A 27355-nucleotide genomic window follows, 5' to 3' on the forward strand; every position below is an offset into this window, starting at 1 on the left:
TTAAAATACAGCCTGGAAATTTTAAACAAGGAATAATGTGCTTTCGTTTTCAGAGAGCTGTCATCACGGAGAGGGTTTGACAGCCAGGACTAGGCTGTCATAGGGCCCTGGGTTGAGCGTTTGTAATCTCAGAGACACCGGACTGAGACCTGACCTGAAAATTCGAAGGAATACGAATTGTGCAATTTTTTTTTTCTTTTCGCGATTAATGCTTAAATTGCTCCCGTTCGTTTCGGGCTCAAGGGGGCCTTTCCCTCTTGAGAGACGTGAATGTTTCTGCTCACCTCGCTTTCTTAAATTCTCCATTCTAAAGTCTTCCTATCGAAAAGCAACAACAAGCAGAAACTCGGGGCAAAGTGCCGGCACAGCTGAGACTCGGTGAAATTCTCCATCGCTTTCTGGGGTAATAATCCCTCTCGAAAAAAAATGTTGCAACTCAATCCACGACTGTTTGTGGGACACCGCCGTGCACAATTGGCTGCCGCGTTTCGCCCACAAAGTACACAGTCACTACACTTTATAGTATATTCTGTGAAGCGCTTTGAGACGTCTCAACGACGTGATAAGGCGCTGTATCAAGTGAAGGATTATTATACGATTATTACATTTCCGGTCTCAGTTCCCTGGAAATCCGGGTCTTCACATTAAGCTGGAAAACAAAGCGGTGGAGAGAATCCTTGGAGCAGAACAAAGAATAGGACGCTTTCATTCCAATGCTTTCGCTCCCCCCCCCCCCCCCATCTCAAAATCTCAATCCCTCTACATTAATAGCAGTCAGCAGAAAGAAACTGAACGTGAGAGATAGATAGAGAGAGAGATACCCTTTTGTGTCCAGAACCGAACACTAAATAGGAGGTCATCGAAATAGAGTCAAAGAGAAAGAAGGAGGTGATGGTAAAAGGCTTCAGTATTCTAACGCTCCTTCGCTTGCTCCACGCGGCGTTCCGAGTCTCGTGCACCCTTGCTCCGTTATCCTGGGCAAGGAGGCTTCATCCTTGATTGCAGCCGGAGGAGGAGACTTGCCCTGATGCGCTTAACAAAAGAGGGATTAACTCTTGTGATCTGCTTTCGAACCCTTTGACAAAGCCTTTGGGGGAAACGGAGCACTGCTTTGTTAGTGAAGAGGAACGGATGAGAAAAGCAAATGGGAAAGACACTTCGGGAACACCGAGCGACAGCAGGAATTCAGCAGTCTCAGGATTTCCCACCGGGAACCCCGCGAGTCAGGAACCGTGTCGATAGGACGGAATTCTGGGCTCGATGATGTATTTTGCAGGATTGTGGCTGGAATAGTTGAGGGCAGTTTAGGAGAAACTTTTCACACAGTTGGTTAGCAGGATGCAGAATGCTTTGCCCCCAGTGGCCGTAAGAATATTTAAAGGGATTTTGCACAAACTTTGGAAGAGAAAGAATACGAAAGGTGTCAGCCTGGCTCAGTTGACAGCACACTCTCGCCTCCGAGCCAGAAGGTCGTGTGTTCGAGTCCCACGTCGGGAGTTTGAGCTCGCACAGTCGAAGATCACGCTCCTGTGCAGTGCTGGGCGGAGCGTTGCATTGTCAGAGGTGCCGTCCTTCGGATGAGACTTTAAACCGAGATCCCGTCTGGCTCTTCAAGTGAACCTCAAAGATCCCTAAAGGGCTGTTCGATAAGAGAAAAGAGTTTCTCTCCCAACAATCCAGGAGAAATAACACTCGCTTCACGTCTGCTCGTGGGGCATTGCTGTGTGCGAATCGGCTGCCACATTTGAACCATCTTTCGCGGTTTCCTGGGTATTTAAACTTTAAACCCATCAGTGGCTGACACAGGGGCGTTCTCCTTCAGATAAGATAGGGCCATATCTTGTTGCCTAGTGTTTGCGTAGCAGCTATTGCCCTAAGATAACCGTCTGTGAAGCAACTTTATATCCCGCAGAGATAAAAAAAAATTCTCTGACATTTCACAATACTATAATGAAATTGAAACGTGCCTCCGCGCTGCGTTTTAACAGCCGTATATAAAAAAATATGAGCCCATTCGCAATGCGGAATGCAGCAGCTCAGTTGGGTTTGGCTTTTGTTAATCAAATAGTCTGTTTACTCTGTGGGTCAGATTCAATACCAACGCAACAGATACAAATTGAATCTGAAACGCTGTCTGCACAACACTCTTGCCTCGACTCAGTGGGTGGATTGAGTTGGCAGCCCGTGAGTCACATAACTCCTTTAAACACAGACCTTTTTCACCCCCGCCCCCCCCACCCCCCGTCAACTTTGAAAACCTGCCCCCTTCTTGCCTTTATTGTTCAACGCCAATAATTGATGCTGTTTGAAAACCAGCACGGTATTTACTAGGTTAACCTTTGGAAAATTAGTGAGTTGATAGATACCTCATCCACTGTCGAACCCCACCACGGTGCTGCTGTAAACTGCTTTGTGTTCCTATATGATCTGTACGGAATCTGCATCACACCCACGTGAGATAATGGTCACTTTATTCTGTTCAGCATTTTCGTCAGTAAACTGCTCCTAAGTCCGCAACATAATCTGGGGTTCACCCACCAACTCAGGCCCGAAGGGAGAACTTGAGGAGAAGTAGTTTTACTCACGGGGTTGTTAGGACATGGGACATCGCCCACAAATACACAGACAATCCACTTTACAATATATTCTTGTCAAACGTTTTGAGACATGATCAGGTGCCATATCGAATGCAAGGATTATTATTATGATTGTGTATCCCGCGTGGCTGTAGGAGGATCCAGAATATTTTATGAAAGGGAATTAAGACAATCATCTGAAAGGTTGTGGTGCGGAAAAGAGATGGCGAGTGGGAACCTCTTTCTTCAGAGAGTGGGTACGGGCACGAGGGGCCGAATGACCTCCTTGTGCGCTGTGTGATTCTACCAGCTCACCTCTTACTGATCAATCATGACGGCTTTCGAATTGATGCGGTTTCAGATCTTGTCAGATAGAACCACTGGGAACGTCAGCGAGCATCCTGCTAGACTGATCTAGAAGAATCGTGTCACGAGTATCCATCCCGTGATGCGTGTTTGTGGCACAGACTGCACCATTGCTGTTGGGCAAACTAATAGCAGGATTTCACTTGTTCTGCTGTTTCTGCGCTGTGTCCTTCCTCACACTGCCCTGAAGCCTTGCAGGTTCAGCTGACCCTTCTGTTAAACAAGGGATAATGTTTCTCTTCCCCGTGCAATCACACAGCGAGCCTGGCTATGAAGCACCTTTAATAAAGTGTCCAATTAGCCTGGATCTATAGGCTAATGGTAGCTGACAGACTGCGTCGTTGCTTCTGGTAGTAAATTGTCAGGTGATACATTCCCCCAGAGAGCTGCAGCAAGACACTCGCAATTCATCTCCATCAACAGACGCTGTCTCAGCCTTAACCTCGCCACTGCCAGACTCGGTGACTTCACCCTCGTCACAAAATCGAGTTAAATTCTCCAGATTCTTCGGTCGTTTAATGAATGTTTTTATTTCCCTGGTTGAGATTGGAAGCAATTCGCGACCGGATTGTGAATGGGCATTTGGACGGTGGGGTCTAGTTTGGCCGGGCAATAAATCGGAGAACCCTTTAGGTTTGGTGAAATCAGGGCAAAGGGTCAAGGCTTAATTATAATAATACTACTAATAATAATTCTTGTTTTGATATCGCTCCTTATCATGTCGTCAAGATGTCTCAAAACCCCTTCACAGAATATATTGTAAAGTGCAGTGACTGCATTTTGTGAGCGAAACGAGGCAGCCAGTTGCACACAGCAGTGTCCCACAAACAGTTGTGGAGTGAGAGACCATTTTTTAAAATTTGGGATTGTCGACCAGGACACCGGAAGGAAGAAACTCCCTTCTCTTTTCGAACAGAGCCATGGGATCTTTAACGTCCACCTGAACAGGCAGATGGGACCTCGGTTTAACGTCTAGTCCGAATGACAGCACCTCCGCCAATGCGACACCCACTTCCACTGGAGTGTCAGCTTAGACTGTGTGATTCCAAGTTCCGTGTAAATCTCCCCTTACTCACCTCTGCAAAGTCCCCTCTGAGTTGTCTCTTTTCAAGTCTCAACTTATCTAATCGTTCCTCACAGAGTCTCTCTTAATCGCTGGGAATCAGACTCGTTGCTCTCCTGCTCACTGCTTCCAGTTATGTGGCTTCATCAAACTCCGGAGATACCACAACTCGCCTATAAGATCCTCTGGATAGTTCCAAAGGATATCAGCTCAACATTTCTCCAGGGCTGGGCATGCTGGCCTGATGTCAGCTGAAGATTGCCGACAGTATAGTGTCATATGAGGTCCAGGTGGATAAATAAGATGCTTTTAGGAGTTGTCAGTGGTGCTTTGTATCACATCTCCAGCACAGTAATTTAATCACCCTGAATACATCAAGAGAAAGTGCTCAGAGATGACTTGTGATTTAAGGCTGCTCATCCATAAAATCAACACTTGTTTTAAAATACTCTTCCTATTCCCACGGTTTATTTTGTCAGAGCTCGGGTTCTGTGTAAAGGCTTCAAATTGTTACACATTCTATTTGCATACATCAGTGCCGACTCCAAGTAGCTGGCAATTTTTTTTGATGCATAAATTTCCCTTCACTCATTATGTAGGGCCAGTGTGAGAGCGTTTGCCAGATACTGGTTGAGGTACAGGGATTACGGGTGCATTAAGCGCTTCGAGATGCCGCCCGGCTTGGAGGGCAAGTTGCTGTTGTACACCGTACAGAGTGGGGGGGGGTGGGGAGAGGAGAGGAGGCTATACTCTCACTCTATGATAATAATAGGGTAATAATCCCTCCCCCCCCCCAAAAAAAAAAATATTTGGTCACTCAATCCATGACTGTTTGTGGGGCACCGCTGTGTGTAATTGGCTGCCCCTTTTCGCACTCGAAACACACAGTCTTTATGTTGATGTCACCCCCACTTTATGATGATATCACCTCCACTTTATGATGATATCACCACCACTTTATGATGATATCACAACCATCGCTGGTGGCACGGCGAGACCGCAGTCAGGGTTACAATAGGCCTCGGTGCCCCTGGGCTATAGAGGAGGAACATCTTGCTTCTGATTAACTCGCCAGCAACTCGCTGCTGGGAAGGGCGTGTTTGGACACGGGAGAAGGGCAGAACAGGGGCTTGGCCGGGCTTCAGTCGCAAGGTGGAGCTTAATCGAGTTTGCCGAGAGTACCTATAATTTATGTGTATAATTAAATTTTCCATCTAAGCAACATTATGTATAATTTAAAAATGATATTACAGTAATTTACAAGCACGCAGCAACAAGTTCTCTGGAATTAGTGAATGAAGTCGAACGGCACTTAGCCACAGTAATGAATTCGCTGGCACACGTCAACAACAACTTGCATTTTCATAGCGCCCCTCACGCGGGGTAGGGTCCCAGAGCGCTCGACAGTGCCGGAGCACGACACCGAGCCGGGGCGGAGGAGAGGGGACAGGCGAAGGTGACCGTAGGCACGGTCTAAGAGGAAGATCTTTGGGCAGGCGCGACCTGAAGATGGGGAAGGAAGTGGGGGCAAGGCGAAGGGATCAGAGGAAGAGTGTTCCAGAGTTTTGAGGGTGGCAGAGAGAGAGAAACAAAACCCTTGGACTTTGCCTGTCGTTGCCAAAGAGGCAGATATTTGGCACAGTCCTTGTTCATTGCAGATCTTTAGGTGAAGTTTTCTACTTCTTCTCTTCTTAACTCGCCGTGGAGAGAAAAAAAAAAAACGAACATGTACGTTAGTAACTAGGGGGCAGAGCCGGGCGTGCAGGAGGGGAACAGCATATGGAAGGAGTTGTAGAAATCGCAGCGACTTGATTAGAGCCACTCAGGGAGTCAGATTCTGATTCTCGCACAGCTGGAGATAAGTGGAGTTTCACAAAAGTGCGCGGCTGCATTGAAGGGGCCCACTTTACATCCTGCACGATTACGACTGGCCCCTTGACGTCTTATCAGCTTGTGGTGGTCTTAATCAGCCGAAACACAGCACGCGGGGACGTGCCTTTGAGAGAGGCTATTAGCAGTCCACTCTCTCTCTCTCTCTCTCTGTTCGTTTAACCGTGTATCACTGACAGTGCTTCGGTGCTGTCTGTGTGCTCAATCTGGGTTAAACGGTCCCTGTGGTGTTTTAAGGAGATCCAGCTCAGAGATACGAGCAATTGATTTTTTTTTAAAAAACAACGTGGAATCTACAGGCTACGTTTCCCGTGTTCAACTTTCTCCCATCAGATTAGTACCCAGCTCGCTGTGCCTGTGTCTGGATCGAAGGGTTCGGGAGTAATGTCTTTGGCCTCTCTGTAACTATCTGTCATTTCTCCCAGGTAACTGTGATCAATCTGAGGTGACCCTGACTTTTCACCCAGTAGCAACGCTCTTGAGTTCTGCTGCTCATCCTCATTACATGCTGGTGTTACAGCGAGGGAACTTTACTCTCTGTCTAACCCATGTTATACCTGACCTAGGCATCATGGTAAGGACAGCGTAGAGGAAGCTCTACTCTATATTCAGCACACTGTGTACCTGACCCGGGAGTAATGGATGGACAGGATAGAGGAAGCTTTACACTGAATCCAACCTTTACTGAACCTGACTTGGGAGACTGGATGGAACAGTATAGGTAGAGGGTGGTTTATCCTGTATCTAATCAATAATGTATCTCACCTGGGAGTGCTGGATGGTGCAGTGTAGAGTGAAGCTTGCTAAATCCCTTACCTGGGAGTGTTTGATGCTGGGATTGATACTATAAAGCACCTGTAGTTAATTCCCCATTACACTTGCACCCATTACTTCCAGTACTGTGACTAAACTCAGGACAATAAATTTAATGGGTTTGTCTTTAGCTTTGTGCTTTTTTTCCCCTCCCGGTAAGTCTTACTGGAGCAAGAACAATCTGCCTTTTATGCCTGCAGGCAGCGTGGAACAAAGTGCCTCCAGGTTATTAACCTATATTTAGTTTGCAGCCCTTCTGTGAGCAATCAATAAGATTCATTGGTTTTATTTCCACCCTTGCTGTGACACTCGCGCCTTGGTGATTCGGATGGTTTATTTTTACACACGCAGTGTTTCTCAGGACATTTAGACTCCAAAGCATATTCCTTGTTGCTTTCTGCTCGTGAGGTCTGGCTGGCTGGGTCTGGTGTGGTTTTGTGGTTCGGGTGGGGAATGGGATGGGTTTCCAAGGAAGCACTGTTGGATCCTTAGTGTCTCGGAACTGAATAATGTACTGAAACCGCAAGCTTCACTAAACCAAGCTTCACGTCACTATTTCAACTCAGTGAATCCTGATGTCCAGCTCCAAGCTTAGTAATAATAATAATAATAATCCTTGCACTTGATACAGCATCTTATCACGTCGTTGAGACGTTTCAAAGCGCTTCACGGAACATATTGTGAAGCGGATTGACTGTGTGTTTTTAGCCTCTCAGCCCCTAGGCTTTGGAACTCCATCCCCCAGTGCCTTTGCCTTGCTTCCTCCCTTTCCTCCTTCAAGGCCGGTCTCAAGACCTTTCTCTTCAGCCGTGCCTTCAGCTCTCTAACCCCTCCTCGCTCCCTCCCTCCCCTCCCCTCACCCTGACCATTTCCCCCTGCTCGGGTCCCGACCCAACTGTCCAGCGCCTTGGGACGTCCTCCTGATGTGAAAGGAGCTCTATAAATGCAATCTTGTTGTTGTTGTTTTTGTGGGTGAAACGCAGCAGCCAATTTTGCACAGCAGCGTTCCACAAACAGTCTTGGATTGAGTGACCACATTATTTTTTTTGGGGGGGTGGAGGGGGAGAAGGATTGTTATCCCAAGAAAGTGATCTACCAATCGACTAGCAACCGGGTTCCTACTTAATGCTCAGTAAATAGAGCCGTGTGGAGTAAGGAAACTTGCCTAAGGTTTTGCACCGCCCGGGAATCAAACCCAGGATCTTCTTGCTTGCGAGGCGAGCACGCTAACCACCACGCTACGGGACTCCCAAGCTTCTTCATAAATGGAATACAACCGGGGAAGGAGAGGGACCGGGTCTCGAATGGCAATGGCCCGGGTCTCCCCCTCCTGTGCGCCTTGGCCACGCTGTGAATGGCAGACAGTGACCAGCCTCCAGTTACTGTACACAGTGGTGACTGATTATCCCCCCCCACCCCCTACACCCCCTCCCCAAGCACAGACAGTTAAAGGCTGATGGGAATCAATCTGATGGAAAGGCAATCTGTTTCCATTCACAATGTGGCCCTTGTCTGGCTGAGCAGCGCTGAGTATCAGGCCCATTCTCCGCTAATGAGCCTGCGATTGTGGGTCTCCATGCTTCATCCCCAGCAACTCAAGTGCTTCTCCATCTGTCGGCAAATGTGCCCCTTTGTTATGGCGGGGAGATCCGTAATGTTTCAGGTCTGCGAAAGGTGGAGCGTTTCAGGAGGTTGGAATTTGCTGGCGTGGGAAGATGGGAATTAATATCACTCTGCGGTTTGTGTTGCTGTAGAATTAGACTTAGACTTTGGCTCCACTGTTTTCTATGTAAAACTCAGTTGCACCCAGACAATGGGGGGGGGGATATAGAGAGAGAGAGAGAGAGAGAGAGGGCAGGAAGTTCTCTATCTGTATCTGATGCAGTTGCTCTGCTGAACCAGTGGGGCCTCTGCACTAATTAACCACAATGTACGTCTCGAAACATTGAACTGCAAAAATATTCTTATTGTAGCATAATTAAAGGGCAGGATCAAATTCACTTCTGATTTCCTGAAGAGATGAAACATAAAACTCAATTGTGACCATTTTTCTCTCTCAGCGATCCTTTCTCTCTCTCTCTCTCGCGCGCTCTCTTTCCATCTCTCTCTCTTGTTGTTGTTCCCTCTCCTTTCGCCTCTGTATTTAGATACCATTTCCAACTGTATCTGCAGGAAACTTTCCCAATAATGTTTTGATTTGTGTCACTCTGGCTGTGTTGGCAGCACTCTCGGCTCTGGGTCAGAACAGTGTGGGCTCAAGCCCCATCCATGCTCATGGTCTCTACTGACCTGACAATGCAATACTGGGGGAGCGTTGGATAATCAGAGGTGTCATCTTTTGGGTGAGATATTAACTGGGTGCAGTCTACTCTCCAGATGGATGTTAAAGATTTTGAAACAGAAGAGAGTTTCTCCTGGAATCCTGGGTAACAATCCACTAGATAAGATTGATCATTCACTTCTAACCTGTCTTGTCCGTGTGTGCAAACTGACTGCCGGGTTTGCCTAACACGTACAAAAGTCACTGCCGTATACTTGACACCAACTCTCTGTTAAGCGCTTTGAGGCGTTTTGACAACCAAGGTGCTGAATCAAATGCAAAGATTATTACTAATTTTAATAATAACGTTAGTTAGGTAGGATGATGAGTTGTGAAACTGCAATAAACAACCCAACTTCTGCTGCGATTTGCGCTATGTGTGTCCGCTGTCTGACACTTAGCAAAATTCTTCAATTCGATCACAATTTTTAAGACGTTTCTTTTGAAGAACGCCGGAAAATTTCAGCTTCCAATCCGGCGCAGGAACCTTTGCAAAATGAAGGGCGTATTTCAAAGGAGTTGTTTTCCTCTTTTCTTGCCTCCTTCCTGAAAAATCGCTGAAACGCTGCCATGTGGTGAGAGATTTGGTCTCTTTTTTGGGGTTTCAGGACGCACAAACGGTCCACTTCGCCAGATGCACATCTGGCCGCAGGGCAGATTGATGTGGTGGGGAGAGGCATGAATCTAGATGATAAAAGACTTGTGTGGAGCAGTGCCGTTCCCAAGCTGGGAGCCTGGGAATGCCTGTGTGACAAGCAGCCGGTCAGGCTGACTGATGGGGCCACGTTAGACCTGTTGCTCTCCCAGCGAGACCCACCTGGGGGGAGAAGGGCGTAGGGGGTCAGGGAGAAACCTTTTCCTGGAAGTTTGTCTTTCAGTTGATTTTCCTCCCAAAGGAGATTAAGTAGGTTCAGATGCTCGGTCCATTTGGAGGAACAACGGAACAATCCCTTCATGTTCTACAGTCTCTCGGATCCTGGGGCCGGAGTGGGGAGGGGGTGGAATGTTGTCCATGGGACGGAAGGAGCCAAGGCTGTATGCGTGGTGGAGATGGCTAAATATTCTTGTATTTTTTGTGTATTACTTTCGAGGATCAGGGGGGTCAATTTCTACAGAGCTGCTCCCTTCCCTCGGGCTACGAAACAAGAGTGGGTGAGCAAGGGCCAGGCTGGGGTAGTGCCAATGTTGGCGTCGAGTGCCAACATGCAGTTGTCCATGTATCCAGCAGGCAGAGCTGTTGATGGAGGCGAAACAGCCATTGTGAGGTCTTGGTTGGGAGGCATTGGAAGGTGGACTACACAATGCCATGTGCAGAACATGTGGTCAGAGGAATTTGAGGCGCTCTACACTGTACAATTAGCCACCGATGAGAAGATTGGTTGTTAGTTTTGTAACTAATAAATCCATTTTTTAGTTAGATTCTCTGAATGTTGGCGCTCGCCTACGGAATGCGCAGTCACTACACTTTACCGTAAACCCAGTGAAGCGCTTTGAGACGGCCTCTCAACACGAGCGTCGGCCCGATCACATGGTTTACGTGGGCATGAGAATGGAGGGATGATGAATTCGGAGATGGTTGATTTTATAACAAGGAGATGAGTGTCAGCCTGGCCTGGTGGGTTAAAATTGGCCGTTCACTTCATGGATGAAGTGTATCCTAAACCATTGCAACCTTCCCCCTCGACCCAACTTTCATTCCAGCCGTGCGTTTGCTTAACCAGCCCGAGCTCAATGGTGTCTTACATCAGGGCCTTCGAGATCTCCCTGGAGTAGATGCAATGAAGGAGTGAATGGAAGCAAATAATCTAGACATAATAGATAACATGGGCATTGCCTATTAGACATAATAGATAATAGAGAAAGCCAGTAATGACTTACAGCAGAAGCAGGGACAGAATGAGAAGCAATTGTGGAATCAGGGAAATGACACATGTAGTAAGTGGCTGCTTCAGTTCAGTTATTACATTAGCAGCAGATTCCTCGGTGGCGCTCTCTCCGGCTCATTTTTTTTGGACTAAATTTGACTCGTACAAAGTTACAATTCATTTATTTCGAATTTAGCTGGAATAGGATTGCTGGTGTGTGCATCTAGTCAAGGAGACTCGGCGCCTGACATCAACCACATACAAGGAAGGAGCAAAATTTCTTTAAAGAAACGCAAAGGGTTCCTTGCAAAGAACGCAGAATGAACGTTGTCTCTTTTAACCTTACGTTCAGATTGCGAGCAGGTAAATCGCGAGGCTTTCCAGTAACTTAGATGTCAGAAACCACTTTGAACCGATTTACGAACAGAAACGAATTCTGAAGCCTGTGCTACACATTTCAACCAAGATACCTTTTACTCTTAAGTGATCAAAGTAGAACGTATGCCTTTGGCTAAGGTAGGCCATCATTTTCGTAGTAAATGTACTTTAACTTGCTTTTAATCCCACTCATTCAAAAATATACAATCCTGAGTTTGCGCACAGCAATGCGCCACAAATAGTCATGAAGCGAATGACTCATTTTATCTAGGAGACTGTTGGCCAGGACACCACAAGAAACTCCCTTATCTTTTTGAGTAGTGACTAAGGCACAATTTGAAAAGAGAAGGGAATTTCTCTCTCTCTCACAACATTCTCCTTGCCGGTCGGTCTGTGTTGCTCTCTCTGGCTGGGGCACCAGCGACACACACAGAGATACAGGTAGGTATCGATTAGTTAGCTTTGGCTTAACTCCTGGCCAACATTCCCCATTCAATAAAATTGGTCACTCACTCCATGGCTGTTTGTGGGGCGCTGCTGTGCCAGCGAGCTTCTGCGTCTCACCCACAAAATGCCCACAAAATGCACAGTCAACCGGTTTACAGTATATCCTGTGAAGCGCTTTGAGAAGTCTCGATGACTTGATGAGTCGCTATATCAAATGCAAGGATTATTATTATTATTATTGTTGTCATAATTATTTAAGCTTTCCTTTCTATGACCTTCTGTGTCGAGGATTTCCACAGGTCAAGCAGTGTAGTGTGTGTAAACCACAACGGGAAGACTCGGCTTCAGGAGCCGCTGATCAGAGCTATGTAAATGACGATTAGGAAGCTCCTGTTGTTTGAGGTGGTGAAGTGTAACATAGCACAAGGTAATACAATACCTCCCACCACCCCATTAACAGGAGCAGGGCAGCGGAGGGCGAGCGTGAACTCAGCCAGCGGGAGTTCAGCCTAATCGGAAATGATTGCAATCTCATAGGGGGCTGAGTGCAGACATGGGTTTGTTTGCCTGATGCTGATCGCGAGCCGATCAGTCGGTCGGTCGGTCTGTGTTGCTCTCTCTGGCCGGGGCACCAGCGACACACACACAGGTACAGGTAGGTATCGATTAGGTAGCTTTGACTGATAGTCACAGAAACCACGCGTTCTTATCTCCACCAAGGCTCCCCGTGTGGAACAACAATAGTCTGTTCAAAGGCTTAAATTCTGTTTCATTGTCGGAGGCGCCTTTCTTTAGATGAGGCAAATGTCGGGAACCTCATTACACAGGTCTCTGGCCGCAGTGGGGCTTTTGCTAGCGTCAGGAGCCATGAACACAGTGAGGTAAAGCTAGGACTTCTGTAATATTAGCTCCTAGTCTCACATCACAGTAATTGTAACAGGGAGCCTTGGTGGAGATAAGAAGGCGAAAAACAACAACAACTTGCATTTATGTAGCGCCCTTCATGCCGGATGGTGTCTCGGAGCGCTTAAAGCCAAATAATCGATGCCTACCTGTAACCCCCTCCTCCCTGTACCTGTGTCCCTCAATCTCAATACTTTTGTCACATTGAAAAGCGGACAAAGTATTGAGCTAGTTTGACACTTGAATAATCACTGCAACGCCACAGGGAGGGAAAGAGAGAGAGGAGAGAGCTCACAGAGGGACTATCGACTGTTGGCCTCTGGCTCACCAGCCTGTGAAGGCCATATGTCATCAGGAACCTTTCAGGCACGAAATTCCTATTTATACACTAACTGGAATATTCGGGCTCGTCAGGAGAGACATAAATGAAGAATCTGCAAAAAAAAATAACTAGGATGATTTCAACACTGATGACAGACTTTGACAGGTTAGCTTTCTCTTGGTTTCTGTGCCCGGGAACACAAGACTCCCATCAGATTGCCCAGAATCTCCGGATGACAATGTCAATCGGTGCCAGGGATTGGGACACCCACATCTCACCCCGAAGTCGATGGAATTTCACGGATATCTTGATCCACTTTGAAGAGCGTTTCGGAAAAAAAGTTTACTTTTTTTTTGGTAAGTGTCGGCAGATTTGATGCCTTACGACATTGCCCATTCAACAACTGTAATTGGCTTCCGTGTTTGGCCCGCAAAATATACAGTCACTCCACAGTATATTCCATGAAGCGCTTTGAGACTTCTCCAGGACGTGAGGAGGAGCTATTATCAAATGCAAGGATTACTCTCATTATTATTTTCCACTTGTGCCATCTTCCAGAATAGCACAGATGGTATGTGGTACCTGAATGTACCCTAAACGTGTGGGATCAATACCAATATTATCCCATTTCTTTGGGTGAAAAATGCGCTGGGTGATGCGATAAATAACACGTTGACTAAAATTGAGGTTAGCCCAATTGATACTTAGCTAATGGTTATATCATCTTTGCCCCCCCATCACCACCCTCCAAAAATGCCTCAAACCGCTTCACAAAGTTTCTGTAAAGTGTAGTGACCGTCTGTTCGTATCGGATTCAAATCGGTGCTTGTGTTCGGACTTCAGTCAGTCCCAGCGTAGCCATTCGGCTTCCAGCGCTGACGTTTTATTTTTTTACACAGAAGTTTGTTGTTTTGTTTTTGCCCCAGACTATGCATTTGTGTCACGTAGCTCAATTGTTCATAGTTATTGACTCTCGAAAGCAGTTTTGCATTTTTAGATGTGAAATCTGTTTGAGTCCTAACGGCTGAAATGTAAAACAATCATCAGTTGCACAGTGCGGTGTAGAGCCATATCAGCAGGGGGTACAGAACTCTGCTATTACATTCTGAGACATGCTCCGTGAGCCCGAGAATCGTTTTGAGCAGAAGGGGTTAACCAATCATAAATTTGATTGTACCTTTGTGCTGACATTTACCTGTCATATTGTACTGCCTTAAGCCAACACATGACAATCCCTCAACATCTCAGCCGCGCTGATGTGTGCAGGCCAGTCATGAAGAATAGCAGCCAAGCGTATGACACTGCTGGCACGGACTTGCCAGATGCCATGTACTGTCCAGAAAATGATAGGAAATGTCCAAAAAGGAGAGTACGCCATTAATAATTGACTTCTCCCCCATGAATTATTCATGGGATATTCAATGAATCATGGCACTCTTATGTAGATTTAATTTTTGATCGTTTCTCTAACCACTTTTGACACAAATGTTATGTTGGTGTTGCAATCTGTGTCCGAACACTTTTCAGCGGCGTTTTTGTGTGTCATTTTATGTAAGTGGAAATTGCAGACACGAGCCCTCACGCAGTGGTCAAATCTAACAAGCTCGAAAAACAAGGCAACACTTTGCTCCTTTTTTGCTGATTATTTTTGACGTGCGCTTATCAAGGTGAAGTGGAACCTGATCCCACTTTGCCTAACGGCAGCGTAAAAGCTGCTTCGTTCGGTCTTGTGTGTGCCAAAGGCTTATTCCACTGCACATTCCTTTCCTCCCACCCACCCTGCACTACAATATTAGTTAGAGCACCTGCCTTCCAAGTGAGAGGACATGCGTCAATTCCCAGGCAGGGCAAAACCTTTGGCAAGTTTCCTTACTCCACATGCCTCTATTTACTTAACAGTGAGTCTCAATGACTGCGATAATACCCTATATCAAATACAAGGATTATTATTATTGCACTAAGTAACATTGCACCGTATCCTTACTTGCTTGTGTACCGTACAAGTGTCATATTTCCTACGCTATCACTATCCCATTTTTAGAATAATACTCTCATTGCAAATTGCCTTCCCGCTGGTATGCTCGGACTGTTGAGCCCCGTGTTAGTGACGGAAGCTCGCTGGAAGATGTTGGAAAGGGGCCAAAAGGAAGGGCAACAATGGTCCAATTAAAATGTCAGTGTCAGTGTTGGTGTCAGCCTGACTCAGTTGGCAACACTCTCGCCTCCTGAGTCAGAAGGTGAGTCAGTGGCTTCGAGCAAAGTCCAGGCTGACAGTGCAGTTTCCATTGCCCGCGCCAGCCGTCCTTTGGCCAATGAAGGAGAAACCAATTTGCCGTTACGTTATCTTGAGTGTGTGCGTGTTCCTGGTCGTGCCAATGCCCAACCCATTGTGTCGGAAGGACTCATGTTCTCTCTCCCCCCCGGTTTCCATGTCTCCGCCAACACACATGCACTTTGCGGAGAGAGAGAGAACCTACCCAGGTCCTCTCGCTTGCGGGGCGAGTGCTCTAACCACTGCAGGACTTCTGCTGTGCTGTGCTCTGCTCTGTGGGGATGGAGAGCCATCATGTTATTTCCAGCTAAGGAAATTACTTCCGACTAACAATGTGTTAGTTTGGCCGAGTAAATGAGGTAATGAGACAGTGAAGCGAGACAAACAGAGGTGTGGTACATCAGTCAGGGGTAGCGGGAGCCGGGAGCGCATGAATATTTCATTCCATTAGAAGACTAGCGTTGCCAATGAACAGAGGCCACACAAAGCACTCAGCTGTGCCGAGCGGAATACCGGATCAGAGGTTGCTTTAAAGTGAAGCAAAATGTTAATTCGCTTCTGCGCAAACAGCCGTGGATTGAGAACCAAAATACGCGGAGACAGTAAACAAAGGTGTGCGGAGTGAGGAAACTTGCCTAGGGTTTCGCCCCGCCTGGGAATCTAACCCAGGCCCTCTCGGTTGCGAGGCGATGGTGGCAGTTTGGATGAAGAAAGTCCTTTGTCCAATCTGATCTCACACCCCCACAATACCTACCTGCCTTTGACCACCGTTCCTGGCAACCCGTTCCAGCCTTTAATTACCCTCTGCGTAAAGAAAAGCTTTCTGAGACATCTTCTCTTAAGACTGAAGAAGCCCCTAACTTGTCTAATTGTTTCTCAACTTAGAATTGGGAATGGGGGAGGGGAGGGGTGGGGGGGGGGTGTGGGTTGGGGGGAAGAATCTGCATCTGCTGAGCCCAATCTTTGCAAACATTCTGGTCACTTGTTTAAGTCTAGCTGCAAAGCAATTAATTGTCAGCAATGAAGGAGACTGCAATAACCTGGGATACAGGCAATGCATGATCTCTTCACTGCCATCCCCCCCCCCCCCCACCACCACCCTCCGCCCTTTCAGGCTCAATAACCACTACTCACACGCGCTATTTAACTTTGCTTCACGTTCGGGTAATTTTTTACACAGTTATCTATCAGAAGGGTTTGCGACTCCCTGTAACTCCCGTCATCCGCACAAACCATTTCAGTGAGGAGAGTTGGCAGCAGCGATTTCTAATTGGATTACAGGGCAAAGCGAACTGCAGGCAGCTCCCAACAGCTGTCAGATCTAAAACCGTCCGAAGCCAAAGCAATAACTCGCTCGTGTTGTAATAACATCCTGCTCTTTGGCTGAGAGATCATGAAATGTTTCTTAAACAACACCAGGCTGGCTCAGCGCCACACGATACACAGTGGGCAGCATGGCTCCACGCGCTGGCAGGGGTACAGGCTCTTACACAACCTCGCTGAGGTGTTGAGGCTGGTGTGAGCTAGCGGGCATTGAAGGGCAGCCGCCCAGGGAACCACTGGTCTGGTGGATGGAGACTGCGATGGATGGCTCTAAGGGCAGCTCCGCGATCCAATTGAAGGGTTCAGCGTCTCCAGATCCAGCTATCCACTGCCTGTAATTCCTCTCCATCGCACCTGTTCTCACTGCTGGGTGCACCAGGCAAAGGGGGATGGAGGGGAGATCTTATGAAGAATCTGGGCATTGTTATTAGTTCAGATTTGATATCTCCTGGTCCGCAGATAAGGGGTCAATGGGTGTTGGTCAGAGGTCTGGTGATATGGATTTGAAAGGGCCACAAAATCACCACAGTGCTTTGAAGGTTGTTCACACTACAATGGGTCTAATCCACTCTGCATGCAACTGGGAGACCCATTGCACACAAGTTCACGTTCTGATTCATAATAATCCTTGCATTTGATACGACACCTTATCACCTCGTTGAGACGTCTCAAAGAGCTTCACGGGATATACTGTAAAGTGAATTGACCGTGTATTTTGTGGGCAATTTATACAAACACCAATTGCGCACAGCGATGACCCACAAACAGTCATGGAGTCAGCGACCAATTTTTTTTTTTTGCTTTGAACGGATTATTATTCCCGGAAAGCGATCTGCCAATCGACTAACAACCGGTAACTTTGCATTAACTTCAAATTTATGTGACGTTACTCTTAGGCGGTGTGATTGTGGAGCTCACTGTGTGTGTGTGTGTGTTTTTGGGGTGGGGGGAAAGAGCGATGTGACACATAATGTTTCTTTCAGTATGAAGGAATCAGAAACTTGCATGTTTATAGCACCTCGCATGTCAAATGACTCGAAGCAGTTTACCGTAATTATTACCAAACGTGCTGCAAAACCAGGTGCTGTTGACATATTGTTCCTCTTGAAATAAATAGTTTGAAGCTATTTTCCTGCTCGCGGAGTAAGGCACAGATGTGCTGATTAAAGGTCCCGGGTCAATGTAAAGCGCCCTGCCTGCCATGGCATTCTCAGCACCGCATTTACCACCAGTGCATTCTCCTCCCATCGCATTCCCTAACAGCGCATTCCCACCAGCACTACACTCCATTCCCCAACACTCCAGTCCTCGGCCTGCCTCAGGGGAATGTCGGACCTTTGACAAAAAGCAGCCGACACGATCACAAAACACTTTATGTTCGCTGGACGTTCAATGAAATAGACCGCTGATTAGAGCAGGGTTAGAGCTTTTTGCTGCTGGCAACAAACGCCCGGAAGGGTTAAAGTCAGCGTGGCTCCTTGACTGAACTCCGGTACTTTTCATTACTCCACAGGGCTGAGTGGGTTTAACGAGAGAGCTCGGTTCTGTGTCTGGAATTAACTGAGTGTGAGTGAGGGGACCCAGCTGACTCAGTGCCTTCTTCACTCCGTGCATGTTTCATCAGACACTGTTGGTTCAAAGCGCAACCTGCTGCTGGGGGAGGTGGGCGGAGGGGACACTCGGTCTGTGAAGGCAGAGTCTCCAGGTCAGGGGCGGGAGAGGGGAAGGGGCAGGGGTATGGAGGTAGGGGTGGTGGGGAAAGGGCAGAGGCGTGAGATTCAATGTATAGCTCTTACAGTGGTGCTGCACAATGGCTGAATGGCCACCTTCTGTGCTGTAAAACCTTGTGTTTCTATGACCTGAGCGATATGATAAGGGCCTATATCAAATGCAAGGATTATTATTATTGTTATTATATAGGAAATGTGCTTCCCTACAGATGACCCCTGTTATTATCCTCCCAAAAAGCCAGTTAAAAGTAATTAAGATCGAGAGTGCTCTCTCCTCTCGCTCTCTTTCTCTTTCTCTCACACACTTGCTCTCTCTCCACCTGTGCCCACTGGAATGAGTACCGGGGATGGCAGTGAAAGGAACTGGTAAAGTGGAACTCCGCACCGCACAGCTCATTAAGCCTGAAGTTAAAGCAAATTGACAGAGAGAGACGGGATAGCTGCTCCCGTCAGCCCGCACAGCTCACGTCCCACTGCCTCCGTCTGCCCAGGACTCACAGCTGTCATTGCATTTTAATTAAGTGGAGCCCTGACGCCGCAAGACGTGAAGGCTGCTCTACTCGCTCACGGGGAGCTACCTGGGGTTCTGGGGCTGTGTCACTGAGCCGCGGTGAGATGGCAGAGAGTTTGGCTCCCAACCACACTCCGCTGCAGGTCTGAACTCAGGTTGGCACTATAAATGGCTACGAGTAACACATAGCCTCACCTCACTGTGCTGATAGCTGTGTTGAACTTCCCCTCCCACCTCCTCCCCATCTCCTGTGACAATCACGGTAGTAGCCAGTCCATCTGCTCCTATTCCATTCCACTTTTTTTCCTTCTGGGTTACCCCTCTCTCTCTCCCACCTCTTCCAGCGCCTTGGGACGTCCTCCTGACGTGAAAGGCGCTTTATAAATGGAATCTTGTTGTTGTTGTTGTTCCTCTTGTCCTCGAGTTGGTGGCTAATGTACAGATGTGAGGAGCCAAAACTGCCGGTACAAATTGACATTACTAATCGTGCGGCAGTCTGGTCAAGTCTTTGATTGAGACAGAGAGTGAACAGTGTATCTCACTTAAGCAAGTTACTTATATCGCGATTTCTACTTATATTTCTCACCCGCAAAATATTCAGTCAATTCACTTGACGGTATATTCTGTGAAGCGCTTTGAGACGTCTCGAAGGCATGTGGTGCTGAATCAAATGCAAGGGTTATTGTTACAGTGCAGTATCTACTGGGTATTACTCACCAAACACTATCTGTTTTGCATTGCAGGTTTCACCAGGGGGATTACACGGTTGGCGTCTGCATCAACGACTACCTTGACATCTACTGCCCTCACTATGGGGAGCGCGTGCCCGAGTCCAGGACGGAGAGCTACATCCTGTACATGGTGAATTTTGACGGGTACCGGAGTTGCGATCACAAGAACCATGGCTTCAAACGGTGGGAGTGTAACCGGCCCCGCTCCCCCAACGGGCCCCTCAAGTTCTCAGAGAAGTTCCAGCTCTTCACTCCCTTTTCTCTGGGATTCGAATTCCGACCAGGGAACGATTATTATTATATATGTGAGTGCCTCCGAGATTTTCTCAGCTTTTCTTCCTCCTTGCGAATGAATCAATAGGACGGTTTCACACTAATTCTACCCCTTTCCCAGCACCAGCACAGCCCCAGGTCTTGAAGCTAAAGTCCTTCAAATTACGAAGGGCTCAATGACAGGTTAACGGTGGTAGATTGCTTCCATTGATCAATTGGTGTTGAGCAGAGAACACATATTTAATACAGTCGCATAAGACATTAAGGAGTGGTTCGAAAAAATTGTCTTGTTTCGGAGGGTGATTGAAAGGCCACAAACTTGTGACACTGATCCAAGTCTATAAATTCTTTACATAGATATAGGACATTTGGCCCAACTGTTCCATATCGGTCATTATTCCCCCCCTCTCTCTCCCCCTTTGGCCCACAAATGGCCTGTTTTGGTGCTCTAACACTGAATGATTCTATGACAGTTTCAGCAGTGAATGAACAGCTTCTGTGACGGATACAGATTTTCTGAGCTCTGGCATTACTTTTAGGGTCCCTGCCGTGCAGTGAAAAATCTCCAGGACGGTGTAATTTCAAGATCTGGGCCATAATCCTTGTTTTATTAAGCTTCCTATTAAATGTGATGCCCGTCAAATTGAAACTCTTGATTACTGCAGTGTTCCCAGCCCCCTCGCTCAGCCGAATGTCCTAATTGAGACTCCTGAACGAGTGAAATAACCTCCCAGCTCTTACGGCTGATAACGTGGTTGTCAGAGACTAGGTGAGCGCTGCTCACAGCGGCAGGGGACAAGTGTTTGAGAGTCATTGGGATGACATTAGTCACAGTGACATCGATCTGCTAAGAATGTACAGAATGTCATGAGAGACCCAGGTTTGATCATTAAAGCCACGAGTCAGGCTGTCGAATGTTATGCCGCCACTCCAAAGTACCGTAGCTATTCACAGCAGCCAAGCGCTGAGATGACTGCTCAATGGTGATTGTAAGTGTGTAAAATATTCCTTCAAAAAAAAAGCTGGAAATCCAAAAGGTGTGTAACCGTAACATTATTGGGCTCCACCATTATTAAGCGCCCGGCGTGGAGGGCGCTATTATAAGTGCAAGTTGTTGCTGTTGATATTGTTCCCCAAATCAACCTCCCACGTTAAAACAGCAACAACTTGCATTCACATAGGGCCCTTCACACAGGTAGCATCTCGGACCGCTGAGTAAAGCGGCTGTGTGTTTGTAAGTGACCGCGACAGCCCAGTTGCGCGAGGCAATGTCCCACAAACAGCCGTAACAGCATTAGGAAGAAACAGAGTCTGCTGCAGACTGTTCCCCCCCACTGGCCACTGTGCATTCATTGAGCCAGCGAGTTTAAGCCACCCGTGATGAATTGCTGTACTAAAATAAAGTAGGAATTAGTATTCAAATGGCGTTACCCATGAGAAATTACATCTTAGTTGGCTTCACTGCAGCTTCCATCAGACAAGAAAAATATATCTATCCCTTTGGAAACAAAATCCCATTAACCTCGGAAACCCAAAACCACAGTTAACATGTTGTATTTAAGCTTTCCCCTCTCTGTCCGGGGAAACAAAACCTTTTGTCCTAATTGCAGATTGCAATGCTAACGATTGCTCTGTTAGACCATTAGAGCTTCCTCCTAAAGCGTCTGTACGTTAACCCTTCCCACCTGTCCTATTTCGTTGCCGCATCTCGCGGCAGGAAAGAGATTAATCCTTTGCCTTACCCAGCATCACACCCAGTTTGCAACCCAGAGGAAACAACTTCAATGTATTCGGATGGTTTATTTTTCTTGGGAACATAGGAACAGAAGTAGGTCATTCAGCCCCCCCCCCGAGCCTGTTCCACCATTCTTTTAGATCATGGCTGATCTGTACCTCAACTCCAATTACCCAATTACCCGCCTTTGCCCCATATCCCTTGATTATGTAGCTTTGAGGCAATTTGACTTCCTCGATGGTATATTTTACCACGTGGCATGGGACTAAACTAGTCATTCGAAAGGGTTGTGGCTCAGTCGCCTGGGCTGTGCCGAATTGACATAGGATTACAATTAGGTTTAACAATCATTGCGCCATTTTATAGGGAATAAAATACACCAGAATGCTCACTCCTGATCATTTATCCAGGGAACATCTTCCTCCCTCCCTCCCCTCGCTTTGCGCTCTGGGACAATATCCCGCGTGAGGGGTGCTATATAAAATGCAAGTTGTTGTTGTTGCTGAACAGTTGCTTGTGTTGATGTCAGGTGAGGACAAGATTGGACACAGATTATCTGGACTCACGCAAGTTGCCCACTTGTTTCCCACTTGGGCTAAGACCAAAAATTCCCAGGAATCTCATCTCCCAGCCCGTGTTAGTACCTACAGGAGTGGAGAGGAGAAAATTGGTAGTGATGTGGGGGAGCAGGCGAGCAGGGGAAAGAAAAGGAATCAGCCCAAAGTTGATTGGCAATTTTGGAAACTACATTCCAAACTTCTTTCTCAGCACTAACTGCCGATTTAGTATGAGGCATTTTGAGAGGCCGTAAAAATCCCAAATGAAAGATGGTACATTTTTAGATTGTAAAAGTAATGGCAGACTTGCAGTTGCATTTGCTTGGAGCTGATTGTGAGTTGCTGGGAGTGAGGCAAGGAACATAAGAACATAAGAACATAAGAAATGCCAAACGAAAAAAAGACCGAGGTCCATCTAGCGTTGCTTCCAACTTCCTGCCGGTCGTATGCACATATGTCCCAAACTATGTACTATATACTGTGTATTATGTACTATACTATAGGAAGGAAAGGCCAAGTGAAGGGAAATGGGCTGTGGATGTGAGTATGAGGTTTCGAGGCCACTATTCTTGCTTGTCAGTAAGGACAGTCTTCCTCCTCTGAGCCGTGAAATCAAAGGCATCCAAGCTTCGGGGATGGTGGCGTTTTCTTTAGCTCTGTTGTCAGGCTCCAGGTGAGGAATATGATCCAGGGCCCATTGGCAAGCTGATAATAAGGATCTCTCTGTTTACCTACAGCAGCACTCTGAGTCCATGTCTGTTGGTGTCACAATGAGTGCACTTCATAAATAACACGCGATTGATTGTCTCCTTTTCTTGTGACATTGTTAGGAACAAGATCTGGTAGACTGCTCAGGTGGAAGTTTACTGAAGGAGATGCATAGTGCCCAGTGCAAAACGGGGCTGGTTCAGTACATAAAATGAGCTTAGAAAACAAAATGACCTGGCTCCTTGTGTTAAGCAGTCGGAGGTAGATTTTAGTCAAAGCAAAGAATTATTTTACTTGCATAATTCCTTACGAAATGAATCGACATTAGGATTTACAAAAGCAGTTACTTTCACACAAGATGAGCACCTCAAGGCGCTTCACAGAGACTAAAGGAATAATAATAATAATAGTGATATGGCATCTGAAAGACGTCGAAAAGAAGCACTAAGCTGGGAGAAGAGGACAGACACCCTTAGGTTGACACTTCAGGAAATCCTGCATTGAGAGAGGTGCCACCTTTTGGATTCAACTTTAGATTGAAGTCTTTGATGTTAAAGATCCCATATAACACTGTCCTCCCGATGTGAAAGGCCTTGACATCAAATGCAAGGATTGTTATTATATTATATGGTGCCTGGACTCACAATCATAGTTTCTGGCTTCATTCACAATTTCTTCAGTAAAGAGAGGATTGAATTTTTGCAATCTGGTTGGCCGAGAGAATAATATGAGTGTGCGATGAGCTGTCACAGTCCAACAGTTACATCACAGCTTTTTGTGCAAATGAACCTTCCAGTGAGCTTGGTGATGAGATGGGGACATTGGACTGATTAAGATAACCAAGCTGCATTAATCAGCTCTTCCTATTCCAATTTAAGGAGCAGCGCAATGTTCATTAGAAGCACATTAATCTACAGAGCGACATCCAAATTAAGTTTCAGTCTTGACATTTGTTCACAATTGGCTCCCTTTGAGAAAAAACTTTCCATATCCCACTTGGACCAGTTTGGCTCAGTTGCTAGCACTCTGGGCAGAAGATTGTGGGATCAAGCCCCATGCTAGGATTTTGAATCTACACGTCTAGTTGATAGTTTAGGGGTAGTGGTCGGCCAACAAAATAAATCTTCTTGATTGAATATTTCTTGATTAATGCCGTAAATCAGGAAACGCTCCAATAAAGAAAAACCTGGAGACACATTGCCGATCGAACACAGATTTACCCAGACTCATGCAAATGTTTGGGGGACCAATTATTGATGGTCCACCAAAGTTGGCCACCACTGCTTACGATCACCTCTTCCCTCCCCCGACTCGATGTGAGGCTCCGCCACTGTTAAGCGTTCCGAGACACAGCCCCATATGAAGGGCGCTATATAAATGCAAGTTGTTGTTGGTGCTTTAGGGGAAGCCCTGCATTGGTAAAGGTGCCATCTATTGAGTTTAGCTATAATTGAAGCTTCTGGATATTAAGGAAGGTTCTGGCCAACAATTTTCCAATTAAATTGGCCACTCACTTGATGGCTATCTGTGGAACTTTACTAGGCGCAAATGCCTGCTGTGCTTACTTACAACTGCACTTGACAGCAATTATCTGTGAAGTGTTTTGAGATGTTTTGATGTTACAGGCGAGTGCAAGGATTAATTTAGTTAAGAACTTCGGAACTATGTGCTGTGGGAAGCACTAAGACAGGTACAGGACAGGCTCAGGCACTTCCCAAGAGAACAACAGCACCTGTCACATATCCTGATGTGAAGTGTTGCATTAGAGGTAATAAGACAGAGAGCAAAGTCACACGTATAGCTCCAAAACGAGAGACAATTACGTCTTTGAAAAATTTCTGAACAAAATAGGTAAAAATGAAAGGACCATTAACGGAGACGCTAATTACAGGACATTTCACTTCCCTCACCTGTAATTTAGCGCACAAACTGCAACAGTTGTGGGCAGACTATCACTGAACATCTCTGCGGGTCTGCAAATGTTTAACCCTTGCTTGTTGCTGTGATCTGAGCATCAGCTGTCAGAATTGGGTGCTATAATGATCTAATGGCAACAGGTCTTCAAAGCCAAGATGACACTTAAGGTGCTTAATTGAGGCTTAATCTGGATTTGTGCTTGATCGGAATTGAAAGGCATCCTGCAGATGAACCTGGAGGCGGATTAAATGAGACCCTGAATCTTGCAGCAATGGCTTTGATCAGGATTGTATCCGATGTCCGTGGCACTGGTGCCTGATGGGCAGCTCATGAACATAAAGATCCCTCCAGGAGGCCGAGATTCCTCCAAGGACATATAATCCTCCCAATCATTGATGAAACTGCTCACACTCCTGAAAGGGGGAAATAAACAAGATTGAACAGACTCCTTTTTAATCAGTAACAACTTGGGTTTACATAGCGCCATTCACGCAGAGAAGGGTCTCAGAGAGCTCCAGCCCATCCGTAATAAAAGCCAATAATCTTTTAAGGTTCTGTCATACATTCTCATAAACAGGGCACGATAAGGTTTATGTGTGTGCGCACCAGAGGGGCACCTCATGGTGACAAGAGAATGGAGCGTATATATTGCTTTGTGTTACCCGTGTCTCGCGGTCCTCACAGAGTGATGTACCTTTAAGACATTCAACCCCATTCAGTAAGACGAACCTGCATTTCATCTGCCTGTCATTCTGGTCCCGAATCCCAAGGCCAGACAAAGATCTGTAGACAAAGAATGTGTCTATCACCAGACCTGCTCTTACAGACATCCCAGCTGACTGTAAAGAAGAGAGCAGGACAAAAAGCTAAATTCATCTTGTCTCACTGGGTGAGCGCTCCTTGGCCACGCTTTGTTCATTTCCCTTTTTCCCTGTTGAGGTCCAGTGCACACGGTTTAGCCAGAGACTGACATCTGGGCAAACTCGCTTTAGAATTTCAAAACGCTTTAACCCTTTTCAGCCATACACCAAGGCACCGTTGCTTTGAATGGTAAATGTCAAATCGCATCTCAATGGATCCTGGGGTCATTATTGTTTGACCTTTTTAAAGACTGCGGCATTATGTAAACTCTGTGTCTAAATGCACCGTAGTTTTGCTTCCGTTTGCCCCTATTTTTTTCCCTCCGGCTCCTCAATGCATCTTGTCTGAGTTATTCCTTGTACGGGGCCCTGTTATGTTGATACCTCACATGGGTGCTTCCAAAAGGGATACAGGAGGCGATAAGCCTGGGTACTATTCCCTGACAGCCAACCAACAATTGGCCTGAGAAGTAAAACTCGTCGCTCTCACAACTAGCAGCGTTGGTTTTCAACCTCAGGGCTATTTGCAAACTGGTAAGAATAATACAATACTGAAAAGACCCAGCGTTCAGCTCGTTTCAAAGTGCATCGACTCCCCTTCTTCTCTTTTGACTGGGTGCCGGTGTCAAAGTGATCAGGTTTCTCTGGTCACACTCACTATGAGGGCTCCCATGTAAAGGGCGGTCACTTTGGCAACATGCCAGAGGGGTGCTGGGTGCCTGTGGAGTCAGCACCTACAGAAGAGAAAGCGAGAACTTTAAAGGGTGGGGTGGGGGGAAAAATGCCATAAGATTAAGTTTTGGTCTCCTCATTTAAGGAAGGATGTACTTGCCTTGGAGTGGGTGCAGCGTAGATTTACTGGGTTAGTACCAGGGATGAAGGGGTTGAGTTACGAGGATAGGCTGACCAATTTGGGCCTATATTTTCTAGAATATAGAAGAATTAGAGGGGATCTTATAGAAAACTATAAGATCATCACAGGGCAATGATAGAGTAGATAGTGGAAGATTGTTTTCCCCGGTTGGAGAAACTAAAACCAGGGATCACAACCTTAAAATCAGAGGCAGCCCTTTCGCACTGAGTTGAGGAAGAACTTCTTCACTCAAAGGGTGGTAAATGTATGGAACTCACTACCCCAAAGAGCTGTTGACGCTCAGTCCTTGGAACAAATTCAAGACTGAGATAGATAGATTTCTTATTGCAAAAGGGATTAAGGGATATGGGGATAAGGCAGGGTCAGGTTATTAGCTGGAGTTAGATTAGAAGATCAGCCATGATTGAATGGCGAGGCAGGCTCGAAGTGCCAAATGGCCTACTCCTGTTCCTACATGTTATATTATGTTATGTTATATTATTAATGCGCTTGAGAACTGCCATTTCTTCTAAATAAGTCTAGATTCAGGAAGAACTGTTCCAGAAAAATAGAATTTTTCGACATGCAGAAGGCCATTCGGCCCATCATGTCTCTGCTACCTTTTTCAAGTCGTCCTTTTTATTAATCCCACATTTTTCTCTTTCCCCGATCCCTGTAATTTTCATTTAACATCGCAGATGTTTTATCTATTTCCCTTTCGAAAAATTCCACTACGTATTGCAAAACTTTTGGTAGAAAGAGCTAATTGGTCTTATACCCTTCAATGTAAGTAAACACTACTTTCAAAATGTCTATTGCAAAAGCAACGGGTTTAGAGACGGTGGCTGGAATGTGATGTCTACAAAGCAAGGCTTTTCTGCTCCTGAAAGCAACCTTGTGACATGTGGTTATGAGACACACTGACAATCTTTTATTATCTTT

General features: G+C 46.5%; 1 protein-coding gene across 2 annotated transcripts in view; it reads left to right on the forward strand.

Moving 5' to 3' along the window:
- The window catches only part of LOC103181940 (ephrin-A2), a 105344-nt gene that overhangs the window by 71219 nt on the left and 6770 nt on the right, over nt 1-27355 (forward strand). For both annotated transcript variants that reach the window (XM_007898740.1, XM_042342701.1), the window contains exon 2: nt 19523-19815. In XM_007898740.1, the coding sequence (XP_007896931.1) occupies nt 19523-19815 (293 nt within the window). The remainder of the gene's footprint in view (nt 1-19522; nt 19816-27355) is intronic.

The sequence above is a fragment of the Callorhinchus milii genome, unplaced genomic scaffold (assembly GCF_018977255.1).
Source record: "Callorhinchus milii isolate IMCB2004 unplaced genomic scaffold, IMCB_Cmil_1.0 Scaffold21, whole genome shotgun sequence".
NCBI lineage: Eukaryota > Metazoa > Chordata > Chondrichthyes > Chimaeriformes > Callorhinchidae > Callorhinchus > Callorhinchus milii.